At 41.9% G+C, this 24663-nt stretch overlaps 1 protein-coding gene across 5 annotated transcripts in view; it reads right to left on the bottom strand.

The window, feature by feature from the left end:
* slc38a4 (solute carrier family 38 member 4) overlaps nucleotides 1-24663 on the bottom strand; it is a 125417-nt gene that overhangs the window by 6658 nt on the left and 94096 nt on the right. For all 5 annotated transcript variants that reach the window (XM_072268266.1, XM_072268267.1, XM_072268270.1 and 2 more), the window contains 7 exons: nucleotides 19525-19583; nucleotides 17609-17896; nucleotides 17445-17524; nucleotides 14070-14170; nucleotides 13729-13853; nucleotides 1816-1960; nucleotides 1624-1721 (listed from right to left, as the gene is read on the bottom strand). In XM_072268266.1, coding sequence (XP_072124367.1) covers nucleotides 1624-1721; nucleotides 1816-1960; nucleotides 13729-13853; nucleotides 14070-14170; nucleotides 17445-17524; nucleotides 17609-17896; nucleotides 19525-19583 — 896 coding nt within the window. The remainder of the gene's footprint in view (nucleotides 1-1623; nucleotides 1722-1815; nucleotides 1961-13728; nucleotides 13854-14069; nucleotides 14171-17444; nucleotides 17525-17608; nucleotides 17897-19524; nucleotides 19584-24663) is intronic.

Below are 24663 nucleotides of genomic sequence, written 5' to 3'. Positions count from 1 at the left end.
TTTGATGCATCTATACTACATCAAACATAGTCAAGTCCTTTTCTCAGTCTTCCTTGATTTTGCCAACACAGCCATTCCCATTCACTGCAGCCCAAGCCATTGAGAGGCAAGATCAGGCAGAGATTACAGCAGAGGCCTTTACAATGGGAATAAAAGGATCCTTTTCTGGTTGGCTGCCACCAGTGACTAGTGGTGTTCTGCAGTAGTCGGTGTTGGGACTACTTATTTTTATGCTGTATATAAGTGATTTAGTTGATGGAATAGAAGGCTTTGTTGCCAAGTTTGCAGATGATACGAAGATTGGTGGAGGAGCAGGTAGTGGGGAAACAGGTAGGATACAGAAGGACTTGGATTGCGAGAATGGGCAAGAAAGTGACAAATGAAATACACTGTTAGAAAATGCATGGTCATGCAATTTGGTAGTAGAAATAAATGTGCGGACTATTTTCTAAATGGGGAGAAAATCCAAAGATCTGAGATGAAAAGGGACTTGGGAGTCCTTGTGCAGAACTCCCTAAAGGTTAACTTGCAGGTCGAGTCGGTGGTGAGGAAGGGAAATGCCATGTTAGCATTCATTTCAAGCGTTCTAGAATACAAGAGCAAGGATGTGATGCGGAGGCTTTATAAAGGCACTGGTGAGGCCTCACCTTGAGTATTGTGAACAGTTTTGGGTCCCTTGTCTTAGAATAGATGTGTTGACATTGGAGAGGGTCCACAGGAGGTTCACAAGGATGATTCCGGGAATGAAAAGGTTATCATACGAGGAACGTTTGATGGCTCTGGGTCTGTATTCGCTAGAATTCAGAAGGTTGGGGGGATCTCATTGAAACCTTTCGAATGTTGAAAGGCCTAGACAGAGTAGATGTGAAACGATGTTTCCCATGGTGGGGAGGGGAGGGGGTCTAGGACAAGAGGGTACAGCCTCAGGATCGAGGGGCACTTTTTCAAAACAGAGATGCGGAGAAATTTCTTTAGCCAAAGGGTGGTGAACTTGTGGAATTTGTTGCCAAATGCAGCTGCGGAGGCCAGGTTGTTGGGCATATTTAAGGTAGAGCCTGATAGGTTCTTGATTGGATACAGCATCTAAGGTTACAGGGAGAAGGTCGGGAACTAGGGTTGAGGAGGAGAGAAGAAAAGGATCGGTTATGATTGAATGGCAGAGCAGTCTCAATGGGCCAGGTGGCTTAATTCTGCTCCTATATCTTATGGTCTTAAGGTAAGGCTAACTGGTCTATAATTTCCTTTGTGCTGCCTTCCTCCTTTCTTAAAGAGTGGAGTCAAGCAGATTGATAGAGAAGTGGATAGTTTACCAGTATATATTGGAGAGCCGGGGAATCCTGTGGCATGCAATCCACAACCCTAGTGTGTGTGTGTGTGTGTGTGTCTCTCTCTCTCTCTCTCACACACACACTGTCACACCCCCACACCCCCCAAATCATTGAATGGCGGCGCAGACTTGATGGGCCAGATGGCCTAGTTTTGCTCCTATATCTTATGGTCTTATGGACTCGCTGTTGCAGGCTGATCGACAAAGAGAAATTATCTCCAGCACTATACAGGGAACATCAGTCAGCAAAGTAAGTGAATGTCTCAGAAGGGTTGCCATACTTTACATTTACTTACCCCTATCTTTTGCACAGATCTCATTGACTCTTTCTTTACCAGTCTGATATAAAATGCTGAGGGGAGAATGAAAATGAGCATCGTAGCTGCAGATGATCCTGCAATACAAGCAAAAACCATAAGTATTCATGATGTTTGTGATTCTCTGTCTAGTCTAAATATAAATAACCCCAGTTGTACCCATGAGCTTACCGATGAAGCCAAAAATATCCCTAATGTTTGGAACAAATATCACTAAAAGGTTGTTTAGAACCAACAGGATTGCCGCAATTCCAATATGTCGTATCCAGTTGAAGGACCTTCTTGGAAATAATAGTTCCTGGACTGATGCTCGGATCTACAGAGATAAAATAGATTACAAAATGCCTCTAAGATTTTGCAACTAATTTTGTAGTATTGACAATAACTAAACATAAAATTGAAAGAAATGCTTTCTGATTGGCATGTCAGAGCTATATGATACACAATTTTGTGATCTTAATTATTCTCAACATTGTTAAAAAAAGGCTTTGCTGAAATGGAAGCAAGTCATCACAAGAGTTTCCATCTATCGGCTATTTGAATTTTATAATGAATGAATCAAGTTTATTATTTCTTATTTATACAGACATCCCACCTCTCCCGGAACTTCCGGGAGTCTCCTGCGTATTAATAGTGACTCCCTGATGCCCGCAAATTATATACAATATCACGGAAATCAATTTTTTTGAGAGCGAGCGAGAGAAAAGCAAGAGAGAGTGCGAGAGCGACCATGAGAGACAGCGCGCACCATGGCAGAGTGTTCCAAAAAAAATAAAACGTACGTCACCCCAGACTACACTAAAGTGTACCCCTACCTAATAGTGGTCAAAAATAATGACAGTGTTGCTCACTGCACTGTTTGCAACAGTGACTTTTCTATTGCCCATGGTGGGTTAAGACTGTAAAAGACATGTTGAGGTGAGATTAACAGGTGTCATTCATTCATTAGCATAGCTAACGTTATTTAAACTAGCTGGCCGGCTGCTAAGGAGCTGCTCTATTGCAGACATCCCACCTCTCCCAGAGGTCTCCCGCAAATTGATGGTGCTACCTCCCTGAAATTAGTTTTTGCAGGGTGGGATGTCTGTTTATATCTCATGAATTTTGTTGTTTTATGGCAGGGGGATAGTCACAAAGATATAAAATTACTGTCAAGTAAAAAATAAATAATGCAAAAATTGAAGTAATGTTCATGAACTGCTCAGAAATCTGATAGCAGAGGGGAAAAAGTTGTTCCTAAATCATTGAGTGTGGGTCTACAGGCCTCCATTGATAGCAAGCAGAAGAGGGGACATCATGAATGGTGAGGGCTCTGAGTAATGGAAGCCACTTCCTTGAGGCACCTCCTTTTGAAGATGGACTTGATGGTGGGGGAGGGTTGTTCCCTTGGTGGAGCTGGCTGAGTTTACAATCCTCTGCACTCTCTTATGATCCTGTATTATGAGAGCTTTCATATCAAGCTGGAATGAATCTAGCCAGAATGTTCTTCACCTGATATCTGGTTTGTCAGTATACCAAATCTCCTCAAACTCCAAATGAATTACAGCCACTGGTGTGCCTTCTTCATGATGGCATCAATATGTTTAGCCCTAGGTAGATTCTCTGAGAAACTGGCATTCAGGGACTTGAAGCCACTGACTTATTGATGTTTTCTCCCGACCTCCCATTCCTGAAGCTCACAATCAATTCCTTGGTCTTGACAACATTGAATGCAAGATTGCTGTTGCAACACAACTCAACTCATCAAACTACCTCCCTCCATTATGGCTCCTGGTCCCATTTGGTGCCATCTATAAATTCACAAATGGTGTCTGAGCTGTGTTTAGCCATGCAGTCATGATTGTAGAATAGCAGGCTAAGTATGCTTCCTTGAGATGTACTTGTGTTCATTGCCAACAAGATGTCCACACTGACAGAAATATCTATTTTAAACAGTGTTTCCTCACATTAAAAAAAAATCACATCAGTGAAAGAGCAATGTTAATCCTTGAGATACATTAGGCTCTCTCTAAAATAATGAAATATACACACACAAATTAATTTATTCAGGAACTGTTAAAAACTGACACTGGGGACAAACTTATCTGTAAATCATGAACTAATGTCAGAATTGGAGTACAATGCACAGCCTCTTCCATAACATTTTGGTCAGAACCCTGTAGCGTTGAGCCTCCATTTGTAATAAACATTGGATCCCTGACATTTTGAAGGGCCTCTCACCACTATTACTTCAGTCAATAGTTTATTGATTATGGTAAAATGCTATGTTCATGGTTTTAATGAATACTGGGAGATTTTACAGAATTTACACTAGTAGCTTCATAAAAATGGTCTAAAGCTTGTATGTGATGTATTTTTTTAAATTTATGCTGATAAGATTTTCTAGATTTGCTTACTGGATGTAGTACACAAATTACACAGGAGTGTTTTCATACCACAATCTAGGAGTACCAAGACGGAATCTTGAAACGTGAATCAATTTAATGAATACACAGGAATGCAATGTGCAAAGGCCTCAGCACAAAAATGAGACACATAGGAAAATATTTCAGAGGTGACTGATGAAACAATTTTGTCTGGCAAACATGCTGTTGACTAATGAAATCTTTTTCTATTTGGCAGTAAAGGTTCAACTGCTGAATAGCTTTCTGTGTAAACTTGCCATCTTAGAAAAATGCTTCAAAGATCTGTATCATACAAAACAGGCTTTTTGTTCTAAAAATGCTTCATCCAAATTATGAATGCAAGGAGTGGAAAGTACTAACATGAATCATTTGTTTCTCTTCCCACAGATGCTGCCCGAAATTTACAGAACTTTGTGATTTTATTTTGCATTTCCAGAATTTGTGCATTTTGCTTTTGTCTAAATATTGAGGCAATGACTTGTTTGATCATCCTCCCTGCAATTATAATGTAATCATAATCACTGAATCACGTACTTTAAACCTCAATGCGGTAGTCGACTTCCATTAATTTGGATGGAGCTCCAAAGCAAATGGAATTTCATCTGTACTACAGGAGGTATCTAATTATGTGGCCACTGAGTGTATGTTCATGATCTTCTGCTGCTGTAGCCCATCCACTTCAAGGTTCGATGTGTTCTGCATTCAGAGATACTCTCCTGCATACCACTTTTGTAATGCATGATTATTTGGGTTACTATCACCTTCCTGTCAGCTTGTACCAGTCTGGCCTATCTACTCTGACCTCTTTCATTAACAAGGCATTTTTGTCCATTGATCTACCGCTCACTGGATGCCTTTTGTGTTTTTTTTTGGCACCATTCTCTGTAAACTCTAGATACTTTTGTGTCCCAGGAGATCAGCATTTTCTGAGATGCACAAACACCCTATCTGACACCAGAAATCATTCCGTAGTCAAAGTCACTTAGATCACATTTCTTCACCATTCTGGTTTAGTCTGAACAACAACTGAACCTCTTGACCTTGTCAGCATGCTTTTATGCATTGAGTTGCTGGCATATGATTGGCTGATTAGATATTTGTATTAACAAGGTGTACCTAATAAAATGGCAACTGTGTGGATATGCTTTAAATAGTTACAAGCTAATAACATGTTACTGTAACTTCAACAGAACTGCATACATTTACAAATCAAAAAAGTTTGTCATATTTAAATATAACTGAGTTAGAAATATGGCATACATTTAAAAATGAGCAACCTTCAGAACAGGCTCTCCAGCCTTGCATACTATGACTAATTGTGTATTCAAAATGCTATACATTTAATAACTGTATATTCCAGATCTCCCTGCAACTCAGAGCACAGAACTCGACGGCACAGTACACAATGTGGTGCTGCCTTATAACCTGCTCCAAGATCAATCTAACTCTTCCTTCCTACATTGAACTCTAGGTGATGGAAGAATGGAGGGCAAAGTACGTATACCATATACACTGAGACTCATCGTCTTGCAGGCAACCACAAAACAAAGAAACACAATAGAATCCACAAAAAAAAACACACAAGTTACTGACAAACATCCAATGTGTGAAAAAAGAACAAAACATTTAAACAAGTAAACAATACACAAAACATGAACTGAAGAGTTTCTCAAAAATGAGCTCACAGTCATGGAGCCAGTTTAGCACTTGGGCAAGTGATGCCTGTCGAGGAGCCACAGCCCTGGAGTCCACGTGCTTATCGAAAGTTTCTTAACAGTGCCAAATGTATCCACCTCTACAATGAATCCTGGCAGGGTATTCACACACTCACACACTCTGCATAAAAAACTTCACTTTCCTCCAATCACCTTAACATTATGCCCCATCGTATTAGCCATTTTTGCATTGGGGAAAAATCTCCGGCCATCCACTCAATCTATGCCTTTTATATTCTACACTCAGATCGCTTTCTCCAACTCCACAAATGCGAGCAATAATTTACATCTAAATGGGATAGTTAACAGATTAATCTGCTTCACAGATTTGATACTGGATTCCAGAAAACGATTTTAGAGAAAAAAAAGGCTTAAACATACATCTTAACGAGGTAAACAAAGAAGAGCGACCAAGGTTTGGGCCCCTGACAACTGAACAATTGGCTGTCAATGCCATTCCAGCCCAACAAGCTGCACCATAAAAAAAACCCTAGCCTAGTCACAGGACAAGTTACAATGACAAATTAACCTACTAACTGGTACGTCTTTGGACTGAGGGAGAAATCAGAGCACCTGGAGGAAACCCATGCAGTCACGGGGAGAGCATACAACCTCCTTACAGATGACACTGAAGTTGAACTCCGAACTCTAACACCCCAAAGCTTTAATAGCATCGCACTAACTACTATACTACATGGTGGTGGTAATATTACAAGGTATTCTGAACTGCTGTCATAACGGGGGCTTTGATGGCGGACCCAAATGCAAGACACAGACACTGAAGTACTAGGAACAGCACTTGGTGAGACAAGAAAGCAAGGGAAGTGGGGAAGAAAGGACGCTGGACGTTGACACAGGCCTGGATGAGACAAGGATGCAGGGCCTGGGCTAGTAAATGGACAAGGAAAGCGGAACCAGGACAAGGAACTGGGAACTAGGAGCCTGGGCTAGAACTCAGAGCCAGAAACTGGACAGGGACCTGAAAACTGGGTCTTGACTCTGGCTTGGACCCCAGATATAGGTGAGGACAAGACGTGACTGCAGGACTGGACGTGGAACTCCTGCACAGGACGAGGCACATGGACAGGATGAGAATCCGAAGCCTTGACTTGGTCTTGGCAGAACAGGAACATGGAACACAGAGCCAGGACCCCTCCTTGGGAACAGGACTTGGGGCTGGGGCTCTACACAGAGTCAGGACCCCTCCTAGGGAGCAGGACATAGGGCCGGGACTCATACACAAAACACAGAGACAGATCTCCACTCAAGGTAGCAGTAAACGGCCAGACCTACCCAGAGGAGGCGAGGGCACAGAGAGACAGTTCCCAACACAAGGTAGTGGCAAACTGCTGGACCTACCTAGTGAAGGCGTGGACACAGAGAGACAGTTCCAAACAACGAAAGATAGTTCCTTATCTAGACACAGCAAGGCTCCGGTCTTGCTCTGGCGGTAGAACTTGACAGCGATACAGGCGAGGACGCAGGCGAGGCTTCAGGCAAAGGTTGCAGGCAAGGCAACAGTCCGGCAAATGAAGCTGAACCCAGGAGCTATTTATGGAGCCAGCCCAAAATGAGAATCAGGTTACTCAATTAGAGCACCCAACAGAACAAGGGAAAACCTGGAATAAGGAAGGATGGACCGGACCGTGAACTGGAATGCAGACTTTACGGACCGGACCATGACAACTGCAGGAATATATAGACACCTCCAAGAGCTGGAGATGATGAGAGGTAAAACCAAGGGGGATTGGAAAATAAAGATGGAACTTTTAAATTGACCTTTTGCTCAACTATGAACTAGTGTAGGCCAACAAACACAGGGTTGAAAGACACTGCTAATTAGGACATGGGTTTCTGAGATTAATAAGACTTCAGGTTTATGTGGAAGAGAAATAAAGCAGTTGGCCACATAACATTCACGTGCAGATCCCCATGAGAGCATCATTAAACAATTATGCATTCACTAATTTCTCATAACTTATGTTTGTTCATTTTTGTTTAAACAATTGCTTGTCTCTCAGTATTGTGACGAGAATACACATAGATTAAGATGTTAGCTGTCCTGTGCTGGCACCAGTGGGATCAGCAGTTGGTCTGCCACCTGTCTTCAGGAGAAAGAGAGATAAGGAAAACAATGGAGCAGCATTTGGAGATGTTAATGAAGGGATGGGAGAGTTTAACGGAAGGAGAGCTGTCAAGATCGGCTCCCCCTTTGAACCCTGAACTGTTTGAAGTGATGGACAGGCGATACCCCAGCAGGGGGATAAAAAGGGACAGGTTCGCTAAGGCGACACACACGACACCACGAGGTAACTAGACCTTGGAAGCGGTGCACCTCCCATAAGTCGGTGGGAAGTTTTGGAGGGCTGGTCGCGAGACCAAGCCATAGACGCACAGGGTGGAAAGGCACGATCGGCGGGAACGTGGTGTGTGTGTGTCCGCCCTTGCCTGGGTGCCAGGTTCACCGCAGAGAAACGATCATATCTGGAAACGGAGGGGTCACAGTCGGTGACCTCAGAAGACATCACAAAGGGCTCACCCGAAAGCTGACTGCGAAGAATATCGAAGGTCTGTGTGGAAGCCGTTTGAATATTCATTTGTTTTGCTCTCTCTCTCCTCCCCCCCCCCCCACTGTCCATCTCCCATGGCAGTGATTACTGCGAACTGAACTGAATTCAATTGAACTGAACTTTGCGTCACTTTGAAACTGATCATTTACCCCTAGACGACGATAGAGCTTGATTGATCCTGTTATTCTAATTCTGTGTACTTATGTGTTTATCATTGCTGAACTGTTGCATTTATTATCCTTTTGATTAGAGTACTGTGTTGCTTGTTTCTTTAATAAAACTTTCTTAGTTCTAGTAATCCAGACTCCAACTGAGTGATCCATTTCTGCTGGTTTGGCAACCCAGTTACGGGGTACGTAACAGTATGAATAAATTAGCTGCTGAAATATTAGTGCTAGTTGAGCAATCCTTTAAGAAGCATGTTATGAAGTCATTAGTCTGAGAATGCATGCCATGGCAATATGCTTGTTCATTTACATTAGAGGAGATGACCTTTAGATTACACGAGACAATGGGGTGACCCATTGGGGCACCCTGTGAGAGAAGGGTAGTGCATCTGATGTGACCAGAATGAACGTTAAATTTTCCTGAATGCTATTGGTATCGCTTTGCTTTGGAAACTGATGTAGAAAACTTCAGTTTATTGAAGAAGAATGACGCATAGCAAAGCAAATATAGCTCCTCATTTACCAAAGGACACTTATAATGGCATCATTTCTGGTTTATCTGCCACCTTTGTGCCTCTCATTGTCATTCTGGAAACGTGCAGTCCTTTCATTCCCCGTCTCTTTATCTCTTCTGCTGTCTGTTCTTTGCCTCTGATCCTGGAGAAGTGCATGCCTCTCCTCCTCTGTCTCTTCTTCTCTCATCTTTTTTTGTCCTGACACTTTGATCCTGGAGTCGTGGGGCCCTGGCCGCATCAGATTCTTGTTCTCTCCCTCTCCTTGCTGCTTCCCGATGACGTTTGAAGTCATCTCTTGACCATAATGTCTCCCTTCCCTTTCCATGCGGCATAATTAGGCTGACCTTTTTTTTTTATTACCCTAATGCTGGATAGAAGATACGAAGCACTAACACCAAAGGATGTTGATTATTCTTGATGATGTGGTTGGCGCTCTCCTAAATGGTCGTGATATAGTCACCGCTGTTCTTTGACTGCAGCAAAGGGTTTTATGGGTGTCTCGAAGTACGTCATTACAATAAGATTTAATTATCTCTTATTGATGGGTGGCAGTTAGATCTGTCCCAATCCTGCACATGCTGATGGTGATTAGCAGAATGTGACCACTTGAAATAGAGCTGCCCTGCCCTTTTGCTCCAGTAGGTGTCGCTGCTGAGGCTGACCGTGCGCATGCGTCGGGCTGTCGCATCCTGATTTTCATAATGGCCGATCGGGTCTCGGGTGAAAGCCAGCCTGTTGATTTTTGGCGAATGAGTAATTTTATACGAATATATAACCCTGAACTTTGCCTGCATTCTGTAAGTTAGCACATTTTAATTCGATTTAGCCAAAAAAAAAAGTGCCACTGTAATGCACCATTTGTGCTAATTGGAGGTCAAAAACAGAGAGGGAGCATAAGAGTTTTGGTAGTATATAGATAGATTAAGGACAGCAATGGAATACTATCCTCACCTGGTCTCACCTATCACCTGCCAGTTTATACTCCTTCCCTTCCCCCCCCCCCACCTTGTTATTCTGGTGTCTTCCCCCCTTCTCTTTCAGTCTTGAGGAAAAGGTCTTGTGCCCAAACAGAGACTGTTTATTTCCCTCCAGAGATGCTCCCTAACCTGCTGAGCTCCTTCAGCTTTGTGCTTGTTGCACTGGATTGCCACCATCTGCAGAATCTCTTGTGGTTATGGAATACCATCTTTGTTCTTTGTAGTGCAGCAGCATGTTGAGAGTTGGGCATGTCCAAAGAAGCAGCAGCACTCCAAATCAGGAAACTAAATGAGAATGATGTTGCATACACAAATTTTTCAGAAAATATTCTATATTTAATGGAACTGTTTCTTTTTTTTATATATAAATTGGTGAATAATTCCATATTGTCAGCTCCAGCCACTTCCAGATAAGTGGAAATAGTTCACTGTCGAATAAAGCTTTCTTAACTCAGTCTATCATCTTTTAGTTCCAACTTCAAAATACCAATCTTTTTCCAACATTACCCAATTGCGTTAACAATTTGATACGAAATTGCAGTGGACTGCCTTTTTTTTAAAAAAAGGTTCTTCCATATAAGAAAAAGCATCAAAACTAGCTAGATTCATTTCATCATGGTGAAGAGTTGAACCAACATCCTTAGATACAGGGAAAAGAAGGAAAACAAAATGCATTTGAAACAGTGATTTGCTGAACTGCCCTCTCATCTGATTAGTTTCTCAGAACATCTGGGTTGCAAACTCTTTCAATATCCCTCATTGTATTTAATAAACCAAAATAGAAATTATGCTGAGAGGTTTTGGAAAAATACAAGCTGGAAAATTGAGCAGGACAGGTTGCAGTAGAGTACATTAAAACCAAGCAAGTATTTTCTCCTCAGATCACTGATATGAAACATTAACTCCACAGGTACCACATAATGTGCTGAGCAATACCAGCATTTTCTATTTTTATTTCAGATTTTCAATTTCTGCTGGATATTTTTTTTTTGGCGGGGGGTGCGAAGATACAAATTCATTTCTAACCAAGTTTGGATTAGACATGCCAGGAGTCTAAAGAGCAGATCCATGATTTTCTGACCCAAAGCTAGATTCAGGTTGGGTCAGCCATCAGAAAACAATTTGAGTCCTCAGGACTGGGCTGGGTTCAGATCATCCATTGTTGGCTTGAGTTTAACTTTATGCTTCGGTAGAATTTTAATACTTCATCCTAATTCTGTAGCCACTTAAGGAAGGTTTTCCTCTGTACATTTTGGACTCTTCATTTTAGTTTATGATTATAAAAGGAACAGTTGGAAATGTAACACTTCAGATGGCATTTCCTTGATGCTTATAGAAGACAGCTTTCTCTCCCAGCAGAGTTAGCCATAGTTTATACTTGGACAGTGATAATTGGGTTGGATGCACAAGAAAGTGCTACATGTCAAAATGAAGGGGTTAGATTTTTTCTTATTATTCAGAGGGTCTGGACAGCATTTGTTGCCCACACCCAAATGGCCTTGAATTAATAGCTTGCTCATTTATTTTAAAGGACGGTACAATCAACCACATTGGTGTGAGCCTGCAGACACACAGACAAGAAATGATAAAGTCAGAAGATTTCCTCCCCTTCACAAAGCAGACCAGTGACTCTACTTCATTAGGAGTTTGGAGAGATTCGGTATGTCACAAAGACTCTTGCAATTTTTTTTTTTGTTTTTTTTTAAATAAAGACAACACATGTATGGTGGGAAGTATTCTGACTGGTTGCATCACAGTTAGTATGGAGGCTCTAAAGGTTTGTAGACACACTCAGTTCCATCACATTCACAAATTTCCCTGCTATCAAGAATATCTTCAAAATTCAGTGGCTCAAGAAGATGACATTAATCATTAAAGACCTTCAACGTCTTGGACATGCCGTCTTCTCATTACTGCCATCAGGGAGGAGGTATAGAAGCCGGAGGATGCACACTCAACATTTTATGAACAGCTTCTTCCCCTCTGCCGTCAGATTTCTGAACTGTCCACCAACTCATGACACTACCTGTTATTCATCTTTTTGCACTATTTATTTATTTTTAAAGTTCAAAAAAGTTCAGAGTAAATTTATTATCAAAATACATATACTGTATGTCACCATATACAACCCTGAGATTAATTTTCTAGCAGGCATACTCAATAAATCCAATAACTATAATAGAATCAATGAAAGACGACACTGACAGGGGTGGATAACCAGTGGGCAAAAGGCAACAAACTATGTAAATACAAGGAGAAAGGAAAAGATGAAATAATAATAAATAAATGAACAATATATAGGGAACATGAGATAGGGAGTCATTGAAAGTGAGTCCATAGGATGTAGGAACAGTTCAGTGAAGGGGATGAGTGAAGTTATCCCCTCTGGTTCAAGAGCTTGATAACTGTTCCTGAAGCTGGTGGTGTGGGTCCTGAGGCTCCTGTACATACATCCTGATGGCAGCAGTGTGAAAAGAACATGTCCTGGGTGATGGGGGTCCTTGATGATGGATCCTACTTCCCTGTGTCAAAGCTACCTGCAGATGTATTCAGTGTTGATGGGGAAAGGAAAGCTTTACCCATGCTGGACTGGGCTGTATCTACTGCTTTTTGTAACTTATAGTAATTTTTGTACCTTTAACTGTATTGCTACTGCAAATCAACAAATTTCATGATATATGCCAGTGATAAGAAAGCTGATGGAGATTCATTTCCTTTTCCCTATTCCAGCCATCCATTTACCCTCATTCCAATTTAGGATATGTGTTACAATATCTTGAATCATCTTTTGGATCTTCACATCCTACATGAACTTTAGATTTAAGATGGATGACAGCGATGGGCCATGCTCACATCCTTCAAAAATTAAAAAAAACACTGCTCTTATGAATGTTTAAAATTAATCTGACAACTCCAACTTCCCTAATCATCAATGCTCAATAACTAATACCTAATCTTCCTTAATCAATTCCTAACCAACTAATCCTTAACATTTCCTAATGAACTAATTCCTAATCAACTTCTCCAATCAACTAATGCCTAATCTTCCTTAATCAACTAATCAACTTCCTTAATTAACTAATTCTTAATTTTGGCCAATCAATTAATCCTTAATCTTCCCTAATAAACTAATCCCCAATCAGTGCTCAATAAAAAGTTGAATTTTCACCTGTCTTGTTTAGCTTGCGCTGCTGTGCAAATTATGTTAACCAAAAGGTGATGAGTTTCTATATAAATGTGTATAAAAAATGTAACTATATATTAAAAAAAAAGCAGGTCTTTATTCATCATGCCAAACAGACACTCTCCCAGAAACCCTTTTGGTAGAGTCCCCATACTCAAAGCACATCCCATTTTTACACCCTTAAGATGGAAGGTTACAGAATCAGAACCAGACTTATTGTCATGGACATCAGTTGTGAAATTTGTTTTGTTGCAGCAGTACAGTGCAGACAGGACAGTAACAATAAAAGATAAAAGATAAATTAATCGTGCAAAAGAATAGCAAGGTGATGCTCTTGGATGGTTCAAAAATCTGATTGCAGAGGGGATGAAGCAGTTGCTGAAACATTGAGTGTGGGTTTTCAGGTTCCTGTTGGTAGTACTGAGAGCAGAAAACGTCCTGGATGGAGAGGGTTCTTATTGATGGATGCCCCCCTTTCAAGGTACTTCTTTTACTGGTAATACAGGTGTGTTTGAAAGCTGTTGGTTCCCAAGAACCACGTTATTGCTTACCGGGAAAATGACAATGGGAACTGTCAATGTGACAGCTACCAGCACAGCCAAGCGAACAGACAGAATCACGACATCAAATTGGTAGACTTTAGTGTAAGTGTGAAGCAATTCCGTTTCAACTTGTCCTGTGCAGAAAATAAAAACAGCAACACCATTAACTCAGCCTTTGAGTGAACGGCTCCTTCCATCCAAACTTAATTTGCCACTAATATATTCAGCATTCAATTGACCAAAAAGCTAAAATAAAACACACATCAACAATTTGTAGCATGTAATGATAATATTTACATCAAACTCAACACAGGAGATTTTTGTTCGCCACTCCTTAAATTCAGACTCACCAAAAAAGGTCAGATAGCCAAACGTAGCAGCTAAAAGGTACATGATAAGCATTGCAGTAATCGACACATTGGAGACATGCTGCATTTTCCTTTGTGATCGTCTGAAAAATAAAATAAATTTCTTTCAGTTCAGTACTGTGTAACACACACAAAATGCCGGACGAACTTAGCAGGTCAGGTAACATCTATGGAAAGGAGTAAACAACCGATGTTTCAGGCTGAGACCACTCTTCAGGACTGGAAAGGAAGGGGGGAGATGCCTAAATAAAAAGGTGGTGTGGGGGGGGCGGGGGAGAGGGAAAAAAGGCTAGCTGGAAAGTGATAGGAATAGCTGGATTGGTGGGAAAGATCAAGGACTGGAGAATAAAAAGAGTGATAGGAGAGAAAAGTGGGCCTTAGGAGAAAAGCAAAGAGGAGGGGGGCAGATGGGAAGAGGTGAAAGCTCAGTGTGGGGAACAGTAGGGGTGGGGGGTGAAATTTGTTCACGAAAGGAGAAATTGATATTCATGTCATCAGGTTGGGGGGTACCCAGGCAGAATAAGGTTTTGTTCTTCCACAGAGGGTGGCTTCATCATGGCACTAGAGGCCATGGATCGACACGTCAAACATTTTGATTATTCTGCCGATTGGCGTGCAGGTAATCGGTGAAGCAGTCCCCATAATTTACAATGGTCTCTCCAACGTAGAGGAGGCTGCATTGGGAGCACTGGACACAATGGATGACCCCCGTGGATTCGCAGGGGAAGTGTTGTCTCACCTGGAATGAGGTGAGGGAGGTGGTGTATGGGCAGCTGTAGCACTTGGGCCGCTGAGGATAAGTGGCTGGATGGGGTGGTAGGCAAAGACAAGAGGGACTCTGTCTCTATTATGGCACAGGAAGCTGGGGTGAGCACCGATACTCTCGTTATAGAATGAAAGATTCCTTTCCTGTTCCAGGGACCTACCATTAGCTATTTGCCTAACAAATGGTGATCAGACTCCAAATTGTAAATTAAGACCATGAAATGTCAGCTTGGCAAGAAATTGACAAATCATTTTCCTCTCTTGCAGACCCCAGTCAGTTTGGATTGGCAACATCTCCTCCACAATCTTCATCAGAACAGATACACCATGAGGCTGCGTGCTTAGCCCTTGCTCTACGCACTTTACACTTATGACTGAGACTCAGCACAGCTCCAATGCCAGGTTTAAAGTTGAAGTTTGAAGTGTGCTGACAACATCTCTGCCGATGGGCAAATTGAAGGTGGTGACTTATTAGCATATAGGAGGGAGACTGAAAATCTGGCTGAGTGTTGCCACAACAATAACCTCTAACCCAATGTCAGCAGGACCAAAGAGCTGATTATTAACTTCAGGAGCAGGAAACTGGAGGTCCATGAGCCAGTCCTCATTGGAGGATCAGGAGGCAGAGAGGGTCAGCAACTTTAAATTCCTTGGCGTTATAATTTCAGAGAATCTGTCCTGGGCCCAGCATGCAAGTGCGATTGCAAAGAAAGCATGAGAGTGTCTCTACTTCCTGAGGAGCTTGCGAAGATTTGGCATGAGTAGCGGAGAGTATATTGACTGGTTGCATCACAGCCTGGTATGGAAACACTAATAACCTTGTATGGAAAAGTCAACAAAAAGTAGTAGATACAGTCAGTACATCACGGGTAACACCCTCCCTGCCACTGAGCACACCTACACAAAAATGTTGTCGCAAAAAGCAGCATCAATCACAAGGGCCACCATCACCTAGGTCACGCTCTCATCTTGCTTCTGCCCTCAGGAATAAGATATAGGAGCCTCCGGACTTGCACCACCAGGTTCAGAAACAGTTATTACCCCTCAACCATCAAGCTCTTGAATCAGAGGGGATAGCTTCACTCACCCTATCGCTGTATTGTTCCCACAACCTGTAGACTCATTTCCTAGGGCTCCTCATCTAATGCTTAGTTATTATTTTGTTTTTTGTTGTATTTACACAGTCTGCTCTTTGAAGATTGGTTGTTTGTTTACCTTGTGGGTGGTTTTTCATTGATTCTATGTATTTGCTGTGAATTCCTGTGAGAAAATGAATCTCAGGGTTGTATATGGTGACATATATAGTATGATAATAAATTTAATTTGAACAGAACAAGTGGATTTAAGTTCCTAAGCAGGGACTGTAGGACAATATAATGGGCATGCTGCCAAAGCAGGAAAGTTACAGTAATGAGGAAAGACTGGCGTTGTTTTCTTCAGATAGACGAAAGAGATTATGAAAAGGATCTAGTGCTTTCCCGACATATAACGTGAATAAACTTTTCTCAGGCTTCAAGCTGGGTACAGGTGTTATTGTGTATGTTATTCATTAAGTCGGCACACTGCTAAGAGTGTTTTTAAATGTTATTGCTGTAATGTAAGAATTTCCCACTCAGGATCAATAAAGCACATTATTATTATTATAACCAACATTCTGATGGGAAACTCTGCCAAATTCTTCAGGGATAATGCCTCGGCAAGTCTAGTCTGGTGGTATTTATATCCCTGTATTCTGTCCCTTCTGATTGGTTAGTCCTCATCCAATCAGGTTTACGCTCTCCTACCTTGTTTACAGTTCTTACTGAGAGCGAGACAGTCTTTGTCAAAATACTTTTTTTCTAGTTTTATTTCAATGGCTTCCTTTATCAAGCAGTCCCCAAAGCTATTGTCGTGGCACAGTAGTTTAGTGCCGAAGTCAATCCCAAGTCCATTGCAAATGCAGTGTTCTGCTACCACCAATTTCTCCAGGTAAGCCAAGCAGATACACCTCCTGTGCTCCTTGATGCGAGTTTCCACCATGTCCCCCACCTGATACATGCTGCTCCACATTCACAGGGAGTCCTGTAAATGCCTGCCTACCAGAGTTCCAGGTCATCTTTGACCTGCATAAGCTGTGATTTGAACTTCCTTTTGAGTTTGTGGATGGTATTACTCCAGTATTTCTTCAGGATCCTGGTTATCCTTCCTGAAACTGGAATTATAGGGAAGACAGGCTCTTTTCCATCAGGACGTGGGAGTTAAACAGAGCACCCAGAGGACTCCCATGCAGTTACAGGAAGAACATGAAGATGCGAGACAGGTAGCACCTGACTCGGGATCAAACCCAGATCACTGGTGCTGTGAAGCGACACTCTACACCCCACCCCCAACTTAGATTAGCACTTAAGGAGCCATAACCTGCAGGTCACAGACCAACAAATGGGAAGTGGGATTGATTCAAAAGTCATGATAATCAGAATTGTCTCCTTTTGTTTTAAAGTGATTTACAATACAAAAGAACTCCCTTTAGACCTCAATCTTCTTTTAATATTTTATGTGCATCTTTGCAATTGTCAAATTGCAATGCTATAAAGATCTGTGTGCAGTACTTACTTTTTAAGTTCACTGTAGATTGGGAGTACTTCAGGGTGACACACGAAGGCAAAGGCCAAAATGGGAATGGTGTAGGCTGTCTACAAAAAGAAAGAAAACCTCATCTAATAGTGGTCTGGTACACAAAGCAACTTTCCTTTAAATACTTTTAAACTCTGGCGTACCTGTGAGTTGAATACAAAGTACTTGGGTTTGCACATGTCCTCTTCATCATGAGCAGCATAACTGAAACCATTAGTGTGGATGATGGAAGAATCACCTTCGCTCTGCGTCACTGTGTGTCCATTGATAGTGGCAATCATGAGGTTTGCGTCATGATCAGTGGATTTGTTGAATACAACTGGATGCACTGTTAAAACATGTCCTGTAGCGTTTGCTAGTGAGGTCTGATTTTCTGAAGAGTAACCAAATGCAGGCAATGGGCAGGGGATCTGAGATTTCTTGTATATCACCTGAAAGAATATTTCAGCAGCTTTATCATGGAAGCTCACTTTGTACAAAATGTACAGTACAGGACAATCCTTCATAGTACACAGTACGGCAAAACAAATCACTTAATCTGATTATGGCAGATCTGTAGTGAACCACCAGAGACATGCCAATGGGTTATGGGTTTCTCTGCCTATACACTGCAGTGTGGAAGTCAGAAATGTTAATGTCAGAGATGTGAATGCGCCTGACCCCTCACCCTCCTTTGCATTGGCCATTGTGTGTAGTGGTGTTCTGTAAGCTACTGGACCACGAGGGCAAATTATAGTTTGTATCTGGACCTTCAGCTTGATACCAGGCAAGCCAAGCATAGTACCAATTGATTGCAATAAGGCCTTCGGTTAAAAGATGAGATTCTGCAAGGTTAATGTTTATTTCACCACATTTTAATGTTTTTTTTATTAATTAAATCAGTTTCACTCTTATTTATTTATATTTGGAGATACAGCATGGTAATGGCCCTTCTAGTCTAACAATCACATTCTGTCTAATTTCACCCGTGCAATTAATTAACCTACTAACCCATACATCTGGAATATGGGAGGAAACTGGAGCATCTGGAGTAATCCCACACATTGTGGGGAGAATGTACAAACTCCGCACAGACTGGTGAAATTGGATCTGGGTGACTGGTACTGTAATAGCAAAACACTAACCATTACACTACCATGCTGCATCTTTAAATACATTCATTACATTGCAACTTTTCTTCATAATTTTTAAACATCTTATATTTTATTCCAACTGTTTCTGATGATCAGAAATATTTGGAAACTGTAAAAAAGGCCTTTGACTATAGGAACTGTCAGAGGGCAAATGGAAGCCTCTGTTCCTTTTGCTCTGCAGTGTGGTTGCCACTGGTGGGCTGTAGTACCTTGTGGAGTTATCATGGCAGTGATGTCAGAAACATATTGGGAGCCATGTCACTGCAATGATTGAATGCTGGCTTATTACACACTGCAATTATGTAGGCAAGGGAGGAGGTGTGCAATCTGCACCAATGTTTATTGACAGAAATAAACACACTTTCTTCTATCCTTTAATCGCTAAGTATTACTTTGCTGCAGATAGAGGTACATTAACTCAAGCCAAGAGGACATTTCACCCCATCGAGTCTCTGCTGGCTCACAGAGCAATCACAGTGCCCCACTAATTTCCCCGATATATATTCTCAGAACTTTCTCATTAACTCTAGCACACACAAAAGGCAAGTTTCAGAGGCAAACTAACCACATATATTTGGGGACGTGGGAGGAAATTGGAGCACCTGCAAAAACCCATGAGGTCAGAGGAGGAACATTACAATTTTGAGGACCTCACCTTTTAATAAGAACTCTGCCGAATAGCTCTCTGCTCGGCTTGGTACAAACTAGGAGGTGATAAGAAATTATCAGAAGATGGAAATGAACCCATGGCATTAAAGCTGTAATTGGCCACTTGTGGTTCACTGTTTCTGATAACTTTAGACTTCTGTGCCTGTGATGCCCAGATGTGAAGACAAATTCAGATGCTCTCTACCTCATATTCTCACTTATGGAGAACAAATTTGCCTGTGGTACCAGCAATTGTAATATAGACTGCCCATACTCACAACTACAACAAAGAACAGCATACATGAAAGAGAAAATCCACTCGTGTATCCAAGATAACCTGTTCGGAAAAAGGAAACTATTAGATACTTAGACATTCTTTAATTTTATTGCAGTAATTTAGAGAATTAATATTATAAAATCAGGATTTTTTTCTTGCATTCATGATGGGCGAAAAATATCTCTTTTAAAACAAAAACTCATTTCCATATGATTTGAGCATCAAGTGACACAAAATTATTCAGAAATTTCAGCAACAGAAAACTCTCCAAGCACTTAGTCACCATTTGTATTTCTGTTTTCACCAGCATTAACTTCTGTTACTTTACTTTTCCAATCTTAACCAAGTTCCCCTGAAATTCATTCATATCAATCATTGTCTGTATACAGAGGATGCTGCCTGGACTAGAGATCATGCCTGATCGTCAGAGGTTGAGCCAACTCAGGTTTTTCTCTTTGGCGTGAAGGATGATGACAGGTGACTTCATGGAAGCGTACAAGTCATAGATAGAGCAGATAGATTGGCATTGCAGAGGTCCAGAGGTACCTCATGAGAATGCTTTCGGGAATTAAAGTTTACCCTGTGAGGAGCACATGATAACTCTGGACCTATTCTTGCCGGAGTTTAGGAGGAGTGCGGGATCTCATGGAAACCTATGGAATATTGAAAGGTCTAGACAGAGTAGATGTGGAGAGGATGTTTCCTATAGTGGGGGAGTATAGGACCAGAGGACACAGCCTCAAACTAGATGGGAATCCATTTAGAATAGAGCTGAGGAGGAACTTCTTTAGTCAGATAGTAGTGAATCTGTTGAATTCATTGTCACTGTGGAGGCCAAGTCATTGAGTATATTTAAAGTGGAGGTTGATAGGTTCTTGAATAGTCAAGGTGTCAAAGGTTACAGGGAGAAGGCCGGTAAATGGGGTAGAGAGGGATAATAAATCAGCCATATAGAATGGCGGAGCAGACTCAAATGGATGAATGGCCTAATTCTGCTCCCATGTCTTATGGATAGCCAGAGACTTTCGCCAGGTTGGAAATGGCTAATACAAGAGGACATAATTTCAAGGTGATTGGAAGAAACTATAGACAGGATGTCAGAGGTAAGTGTTTTTTTTTGGTATACAGAGAGAGGTGGGTGCCAGGGGTGATGGTAGAGGCAGATATATGAGGGGCATTTAAGAAACTCCAAGATGGGCAGATGGATGTAAGAAAAATGAAAGCTATGTATGAAGAGGGAGTTAGATTGATCGTATAGTTTAAAAAATCAGTACAACATTGTGGCCCAAAAGACCAGTGTGCTACAGTATATCATGTTCTACCTTCTATCCTTCTGAATTCTGTTTCTTAATAACTAGTGTGTACTAAAGGTATCCAGTTACGTCCATGTCCAGAAGCATTCTTTCACCCCTTCCTGTCAAAATATTTCAGCACTCTCTAGAGGTCTACTTGAATACCCTCAGTTTCCTTTGTCAGTGGAAGTGATTTGTCTGTTCATGCTGTAATGTGATCTGTGCTAATTATTTTCATTCCAAGAAAACTGCCCATAAAATGAAATATAATTTGATAGATGATTTCAAATGGGACAAAGTATAATAAATGATTTAATCTGAGCTCAACCATTCCACTGCCAGTTTAAGGCTTTTCTGTCAGTAAGCTACTAATAAGATACTGAGAAATTTACAACTGTTAACTTCTGAAAATTTACAATTAACTTTCCTGTACTGTATAGGGAGAGAAGACACTTGACAACTTGAGGCCAATTTCCTGATGTGCCACAGCAGAAAGACACATACATTTGTTTTTAATCTAATGTGGAACTAACAAACTCCATTCCACCAGATGCCTACAGGTCAATTTGAGTAGTCTTGTTGGTGTTGTGAGATGGCCGACACACCCAGCAGAATAAAACCTTGCTTTACTAGTCTGAGAAAGTGTAGCAGCATCAGATAGACAGCTTAGAAACAAAGATACATACAAAACCTAAAGCACAATACAGGCCCTGCGACCCTCAAAGCTGTTGCAAACATGTCCCTACCTTAGGACTACCTAGGCTTTACCCATCGCCCTCTATTTTTCTAAGCTCCATGCAGCCATCCAGGAGTCTCTTAAAAGACCCTAACGTATCCGCCTCCACCACCGTCACCGGCAGCCCATTCCATGCACTCATCACTCTCTGCGTAAAAAACTTACCCCTGACATCTCCTCTGTACCTACTTTCAAGCACCTTAAAACTATGCTCTCTCATGCTAGCCATTTCAACCCTGGGAAAAAGCCTCTGACTATTTACACGATCAATGCCTCTCATCATCTTGTACACCTCTATCAGGTCACCTCTCATCTGCCGTTGCTCCGTGGAAAAAAGGCTGAGCTCACTCAACCTATTCTCATAAGGCATGCTCCCCAATCCAGGCAGCATCCTTGTACATCTCCTCTACACCCTTTCGATGGTTTCCACATCCTTCCTGTACTGAGGCGACCAGAATTGAGCACAGTACGCAAAGTGAGGTCTGACCAGGGTCCTATATAGCTGCAACATTACCTCTCTGCTCTTAAACTCAATCTAACGATTGATGAAGGCCAATACACCATTGTCCTTCTTAACCACAGAGTCAACCTGCGTTGCAGCTTTGAGTATCCTATGGACTCCGACCCCAAGATCCCTCTGATCCTCCACACTGCCAAGAGTCTCACCATTAATACTATATTCTATTATCATATTTGACCTACCAAAATGAACCACCAAACACTCATCTGGGTTGAACTCCATCTGCCAATTCTCAGCCCAGTTTTGCATCCTATCAATGTCCCACTGTAACCTCTGACAGCCCTCCACACAATCCACAACACCCCCATCCTTTGCGTCATCAGCAAATTTACTAACATAACTCTCCACTAACTCATCCAAGTCATTTATAAATATCACAAAGAGCAGGGGTGCCAGAACAGATCCCCGAGGTGCACTACTGGTCAACGGCCTCCATGCAGAATATGACCCATCTACAACCACTGTTTGCCATCTGTGGGCAAGCCAGTTCTGGATCCACAAAGCAATGTCTCCTTGGATCCTATGCCTCCTTACTTTCTCAATAAGCCTTGCATGGGGTACCTTATCAAATGCCTTGCTAAAATCCATATACACTACATCTACGTCTCTACCTTCATCGATGTGTTTAGTCACATCCTCAAAAAAAAAAAAAAAAAATTCAATCAGGCTTCATAAGGCATGACCTGCCTTTGACAAAGCCATGCTGACAATTCCTAATCATATTATATCTCTCTAAATGTTCATAAGTCCTGCCTCTCAGGATCTTCTCTATCAACTGAGGTAAGACTCACCGGTCTATAATTTTGTGGGCTATCCCTACTCTATTTCTTGAATAAGAGAACAACATCTGCAACCCCCCCAATCCTCCAGAATCTCTCCTGTCCCCATTGATGATGCAAAGATCATTGCCAGAGGCTCAGTAATCACCTCCCTCGCCTCCCACAGTAGCCTAGTGTACATCCTGTTTGGTCCCGGTGACTTATCCAACTTGATGCTTTCCAAAAGCTCCAGCACATCATCTTCCTTAATATCTACATGATCAAGCTTTTCAGTCTGCTGTAAGTCATCCCTACAATCGCCAAGATCCTTTTCCGTATTAAACACTGAAGCAAAGTATTTATTAAGTACGTCTGCTATTTCCTCTGGTTCCATACTCACTTTTCCACTGTCACACTTGATTGGTCCGATTCTCTCAAGTCTTCTGCGACAAATTAGAAGCTGTTGTCAGGAATATTCCCAGTGATGAGCACCTAGTTCTCCTCGGTGACTTCAACGCCAGAGTGGGAACCGATAACAATTCCTAACCGTCTTGTCTTGGTCACTTTGGAATTGGCAAAATAAATGACAATGGACATCTCCTGAATTTCTGCTCCTATCACGGCCTGTGTCTAACTAACTGCTACTTTCAGACGAAATCGCAGTACGAGGTCTGAGTGCGACATCCACTGTTAAACACTGGCACCAACTAGACATGATCATCATCATTAGTTCATCAGCTCTGTATTAATCACAGGCTCATGCCACAGGGCAGACTGCGTTACAGATCATGCTTTAGTATGCTGGAAGATCAAACTACATCCAAAGAAAATCCACCACTCCAAACAAACTGGAAAACCTCGCATCAACACAACAGAGATGAAACAGTCAGAAAAGGTTGACCAGTTTGCCAAGTCAGTACAGGGTGCTATGACCACCTCCTCACAAGGAGATACTGCAACAGAACAATGGTCATACCTTCGCGGCACCATCCACGAATCAGCACACTCTATCTTTGGAAGAAAGAGCACAAAGAGCAATGACTGGTTTGAGGCAAAGTCCATCATGACTCCTGTCATTGAAGCCAAGCGTGCAGCTCTCACAGAGTACAAGCGCTCACCATCTGACCAAACACGCCAGGCACTTCGAGCTGCTAGAAGCAAAGTGCAACAGACTGCAAGGCAGTGTACAAATGAGTACTGGCTCCAGCCCAGTGAGGACATTCAGACAGCAGCTGTGACAGGCAACATAGTCATACTTCATTGATCCTGGGGGAAATTGGTTTTCGTTACAGTTGCACCATAAATAAATAGTAATAAAACCATAAATAGTTAAATAGTAATATGTAAATTATGCCAGGAAATAAGTCCAGGACCAGCTTATTGGCTCAGGGTGTCTGACCCTCCAAGGGAGGAGTTGTGAATTTTGATGGCCACAGGCAGGAATGACTTCCTATGACGCTCTGTGTTGCATCTTGGTGGAATGAGTCTCTGGCTGAATGTACTCCTGTGCCCAACCAGTATATTATGTAGTGGATGGGCGACATTGTCCAAGATGGCATGCAACTTGGACAGCATCCTCTTTTCAGACACCACTGTCAGAGAGTCCAGTTCCATCTCCACAACATCACTGGCCTTACGAACGAGTTTGCTGATTCTGTTGGTGTCTGCTACCCTCAGCCTGCTGCCCCTGCACACAACAGCAAACACGATAGCACTGGCCACCACAGACTCGTAGAACATCCTCAGCATCGTCCGACAAATGTTAAAGGACCTCAGTCTCCTCAGGAAATAGAGACGGCTCTGACCCTTCTTGTAGACAGCCTCAGTGTTCTTT

Source organism: Mobula birostris, chromosome 9 (genome assembly GCF_030028105.1).
Source record: "Mobula birostris isolate sMobBir1 chromosome 9, sMobBir1.hap1, whole genome shotgun sequence".
In the NCBI taxonomy this organism is placed as follows: Eukaryota; Metazoa; Chordata; class Chondrichthyes; order Myliobatiformes; family Myliobatidae; genus Mobula; species Mobula birostris.
Note: the sequence above shows the minus strand (reverse complement) of the source record. Positions and strands in the feature narration are given on the sequence as shown.